Source organism: Artemia sp. Qi Xiang Cuo, chromosome 13 (assembly GCF_049724085.1).
Source record: "Artemia sp. Qi Xiang Cuo chromosome 13, ASM4972408v1, whole genome shotgun sequence".
NCBI classification, from domain to species: Eukaryota; Metazoa; Arthropoda; class Branchiopoda; order Anostraca; family Artemiidae; genus Artemia; species Artemia sp. Qi Xiang Cuo.
In genome coordinates this window covers 2864623-2869935 of record NC_142806.1, presented here as the reverse complement: position 1 = coordinate 2869935, position 5313 = coordinate 2864623, and the positions used below count along the sequence as shown (strand labels likewise).

The 5313-nt window shown below is 34.2% G+C and overlaps 1 protein-coding gene across 2 annotated transcripts; it reads right to left on the bottom strand.

Moving 5' to 3' along the window:
* Positions 1 to 144: 144 nt before the first annotated feature.
* LOC148944855 (V-type proton ATPase subunit H-like) lies at positions 145 to 5052 on the bottom strand. Of its 2 annotated transcripts, none has more exons than XM_089098640.1 (2): positions 4340 to 5052; positions 145 to 477 (listed from the first exon to the last, which is right to left on the bottom strand). In XM_089098640.1, the coding sequence occupies exons 1-2, from the start codon at positions 4343 to 4345 to the stop codon at positions 172 to 174; spliced, it is 312 nt and encodes a 103-aa protein (XP_088954766.1). In that variant the 5' UTR covers positions 4346 to 5052; the 3' UTR covers positions 145 to 171. The 2 variants fall into 2 exon arrangements, with proteins under 2 accessions (XP_088954766.1, XP_088954765.1); XM_089098639.1 differs by lacking the exon at positions 4340 to 5052 and adding an exon at positions 1936 to 2274.
* Between the last annotated feature and the right edge of the window lie 261 nt (positions 5053 to 5313).

Sequence of the window (5313 nt, the reverse complement as noted above, 5' to 3'; positions counted from 1 at the left end):
ATGACACGGCAAGAAATGACACCAACACACTGCGAACCTAACATAGATCTAAAAAGAAAATAAATATATGAATGAAATTATGTCATATCAACTATATTCAATTTTGAATTTAGAATTTTTCTCTTTTGCTTTTCAATGAGAAATTGTCCATTTATTTTTTTTTCCAGAAAATCAAAAATATCTTACTCGACAAACAGCTAATACAATTCGCCTAACTTTATCTTTTTGTGAATCATTCAGTATATCTGACAATACTGGAATGCCACCGTGTTTGGTAACTTCTTCTACATATTCTGGATTAAATGTAATGACCCATAAACAGAAACAGTATTGATAGTGAAGCTGGAAATTCAATTTCCCACGTAGAACGGTGACAAATGTACGGATTCCGTCCATACGTATCCACGCAGCTTTATATTCCTCGATCCGTAACACCATCTCGAGGCATCTTCCAGACGTTTGAACGTATTCGTTACTCTGTTAGAGAGAGAAAGAGAGAGAAAAAAGAAAGAGAGAATTTCAAGATCCAATGGACTCTGGAAAGGCGCACTACCATCTTTCCCAATCAAAAGTAAATAAAGTAGGAGTTTTGACACTAATCTAGGCAGACTAGCTTAAAAATTAAAAGATTATAAAACTTGATTTATGATTGACATTGGAAGGATGAAACGTCATTTTTGAAGAATTTGAGCGTACATAGTTTTTGACTTGGATACGGATATTATCTTGGACATGAGTATAAAATTGGAATAACAAATAAAAACAAACTAAATATACAAAGAGATGACATTTTTATTATTAAACAGAACATTTCTTGTGGGTATACTGCAAACAAACCCTTGTACGTGTGAAACGCTAAGAAATACTCCCATGGGTTCAAAACTTGATACACTTCTCATTCTTTCAAAACAAATTTAAAACTATGATGCTTTGTATGTATTGAATTTATGGGGTTCCGTCCTCTTGAGGGGAAATTTGTAGCTATTAAAAATTTTTGAAGACAGTAAAAATAAAATGTCAGGGAAAAACGTAAAACACATGAGACTCTTTGACATTGTTGAATTTCAGAATATTCCAGACTAAAGGGTTCGGGTTTATTGCCAAAAGACAATCTACAAAATTTACAGAATCTGGCTTTTTATTAAGTTTTATAGCTGCATAAATACATAGGCCTTTCCTAAAAAATCTCAGTTTTTAAAAAAACGTTAAGTTTAAAATTATATTTTTTGTTGCTGAAATTCAAAGAAATCGTCTTAAGTTAATCAGACTAATCTTGCTTCCTTTTAAGGGTTGTTATTAGAGGCGTCTCTAGTCCAAATATTTGGAGAAGGCCACAGCTTTTACAGAATTTTAAGTCATTTTTATTTTCCAAGATTAATGTTCTGGTAAAGTTTCAGAGCGTCGCTCCACAATTTTAATGGAGTTGGCCCCATCTCACTAATTAATCGAACAATTTGGAGGACGTTCCACCTCCCCTCTGTATGTGACACATCTGGTCGTTCGTATCACAACTGCTATTTAATTACTGTAATTCCCCTGGATGACTATTCATCAATGCGAAAAATGCGTGGATAGTGACCAGTTTTGTTCTTTTTAAAATAATTAAGGCAAACATATATTATTTTTACAACTCAGATGGATTCACTTAAACCACAAGTTTGATTCCTAGAAGTAAGTTCTCACTACAAACTAAGGGGTGGTTATAATTGTCTTTACAGGAATTCAAAAGAACGCAAAAAAAAACGTCAAAAAGCATCAGCATCCAACGTACTTTTATCTCTTCATAAGGAAATGTAAAGCTCATGTATTTCTTCAGTTACACTCACTACCTGGAATGGTGACGACAAAGCAGTAATGATAATAGCAGGAATAACTTAAAATAATCAACAGTTTTATGGTTTTGGAGGGGTCAATAAGTAAAAAAAAACGGATTACCTTCATCAAAGGCACTTGAATGGTCCTGATTGTCAAAAGATTTTAAAACACCAGCAAAAACAGCTGCAGCAAGATTTTCCAGTCTCTTAATATCCTAAGATTCTCCAAGATCTTAGCTATATCTGAGTTGCATGAAATCTGATTGTATCGAGAATATGTGCAAAAGTATAAAATACGAATTGGTTCTCTAAGGGCTAAAAAAAAAAGAAACAGACCACTTTTCGAACCCAAAAGTATCTCAAATTATGAATGGTTTTGCGACTTTTATTTTGATCCTAATTTTACAAAAAGGATGAGACGGAAAATCCTATAGTGGTATTAATGTCATTGATAGGCCAACGGCTCAAATGCTTAGAAGGGAAATCCTAATCTCCCTCTTTAGTTTAAGTTTCGTGATATAGATGGTAAAGAAATAGCTGAAAAGGAGGTGAAAAGAATTTGCCTTGACCCTTGGCAAAGGGATGATTGCCAAGTATATTAAGAATAGTCAAGGTGTTTCAAGGAATATCAAGCAGAATTGGAGGATCAATCTCAGGGGTGTAAACAACTAGGCGTTGTCCATTTAGGTGGATATGTTTGTCCATCCATCAACCAGGCAGTTGTGTATGCAAAGAAGCTTCTCCTGAGCCAAATACTGAAAAGTTTAAGTTGTGCAAAACCGAAATGTTCAAAATACCTACCTATCCCATAGAGGAAAAATTTGGAAATTGTGTACATGATTTAAATGGTAGACTTAATGAGACGGAATATCCTATAGTGGTATTAATGTCATTGATAAGCCAACGGCTCAAATACTTAGAAGGGGAGATCCTAATCTCCCTCTTTAGTTTAAGTTTCGTGATATAGATGGAAAAGAAATAGCTGAAGAGGAGGTGAAGAGAATTTGCCTTGACCCTTGGCAAAGGGATGATTGCCAAGTGCATTAAGAACAGTCAAGGTGTTTCAAGGAATATCAAGCGGAATGGGAGGATCAATCTCAGGGGTGTGAACAACTAGGCGTTGTCCATATAGGTGGATATGTTTGTCCACCCATCAACCAGGCAGTTGTGTATGCAAAGAAGCTTCTCCTGAGCCAAATATTGAAAAGTTTAAGTTGTGTGAAACTAAAATGTTCAAAATACCTACCTATCCCATAGAGGAAAAATTTGTAAATTATGTACATGATTTAAATGGTAGAAAAATATTTTTTCTAACTGGAGAACAACTAGACAAATTCATAAGGTTTTGGACATTTGGACTAAATGATAATGAAGAAAGTACTTTTGAACGAGAGCCTATTTATCCCATAGAGCTTCTTTACGACGGATACTACATGACACGGCAAAAAATGACACCAACACACTGCGAACCTAACATAGATCTAAAAGAAAATAAATATATGAATGAAATTATGTAATATCAACTATATTCAATTTTGGATTTAAAATTCTTCTATTTTGCTTTCCAATGAGAAATTGTCCATTTATTTATTTTTTTCCCCCTGAAAATCAAAAATATCTTACTCGACCAACAGCTAATACAATTCGCCTAACTTTATCTTTTTGTGAATCATTCAGTATATCTGACAATACTGGAATTCCACCATGTTTGGTAACTTCTTCTACATATTCTGGATTAAATGTAATGACCCATAAAAAGAAACAGGCCTTTCCTAAAAAATCTCAGTTTTTAAAAAAACGTTAAGTTTAAAATTATACTTTTTGTTGCTGAAATTCAAAGAAATCGTCTTAAGTTAATCAGACTAATCTTGCTTCCTTTTAAGGGTTGTTATTAGAGGAGTCTCTAGTCCGAATATTTGTAGAAGGCCACAGCTTTTACAGAATTTCAAGTCATTTTATTTTACAAGATTAATGTTCTGGTAAAGTTTCAGAGCGTCGCTCCACAATTTTAATGGAGTCGGCCCCATCTTACTAATTAATCGAACAATTTGGAGGATGTTCCACCTCCCCTCTGTATGTGACACATCTGGTCGTTCGTATCACAACTGCTATTTAATTACTGTAATTCCCCTGGATGACTATTCATCAATGCAAAAAATTCATGGATAGTGACCAGTTTTGTTTTTTTTAAAATAATTCAGGCAAACATATATGATTTTTCCAACTCGGATGGATTCACCTAAACCACAAGTTTGATTCCTAAAAGTTTCTCACTACAAACTAAGGGGTGGGTATAATTCTCTTTACAGGGATTCAAAAGAACGCTAAAAAAAACGTCAAAAAGCATCAGCATCGACGTGCTTTTATCTCTTCATAAGGAAATGTAAAGCTCATGAATTTCTTCAGTTACACTCACTACCTGGAATGGTGACGACAAAGCAGTAATGATAATAGCAGCAATAACTTAAAATAATCAACAGTTGTATGGTTTTGGAGGGGTCAATAAGTAAAAAAAAACGGATTACCTTCATCAAAGGCAATTGAGTGGTCCTGATTGTCAAAGGATTTTAAAATACCAGCAAAAACAGCTGCAGCAAAAGATTTTCCAGTCTCTTAATATCCTAAGATTCTCCAAGATCTTAGCTACATCTGAGTTGCATGAAATCTGATTGTATCGAGAATATGTGCAAAAGTATAAAATACGAATTGGTTCTCTAAGGGCTAATAAAAAAAAAGAAACAGACCACTTTTCAAACCCAAAAGTATCTCAAATTATGAATGGTTTTGCGACTTTTATTTTGATCCTAATTTTACAAAAAGGATGAGACGGAAAATCCTATAGTGGTATTAATGTCATTGATAAGCCAACGGCTCAAATACTTAGAAGGGAAATCCTAATCTCCCTCTTTAGTTTAAGTTTCGTGGTATAGATGGAAAAGAAATAGAGGAAGAGGAGGTGAAGAGAATTTTCCTTGACCCTTGGCAAAGGGATGATTGCCAAGTGTATTAAGAACAGTCAAGGTGTTTCAAGGAATATCAAGCAGAATTGGAGGATCAATCTCAGGGGTGTAAACAACTAGGCGTTGTCCATATGGGTGGATATGTTTGTCCACCCATCAACCAGGCAGTTGTGCATGCAAAGAAGCTTCTCCTGAGCCAAATACTGAAAAGTTTAAGTTGTGCAAAACCAAAATGTTCAAAAGACCTACCTATCCCATAGAGTAAAAATTTGGAAATTATGTACATGATTTAAATGGTAGAAAAATTTTTTTTCTAACTGGAGAACAACTAGACAAATTCATAAGGTTTTGGACATTTGGACTAAATGATAATGAAGAAATTACTTTTGAACGAGATCGTATTTATCCCATAGAGCTTATTTACGACGGATACTAGATGACACGGCAATAAATGACACCAACACACTGCGAACCTAACATAGATCTAAAAAGAAAATAAATATATGAAAGAAAGTATGTCGTATCAACTATATTCAATT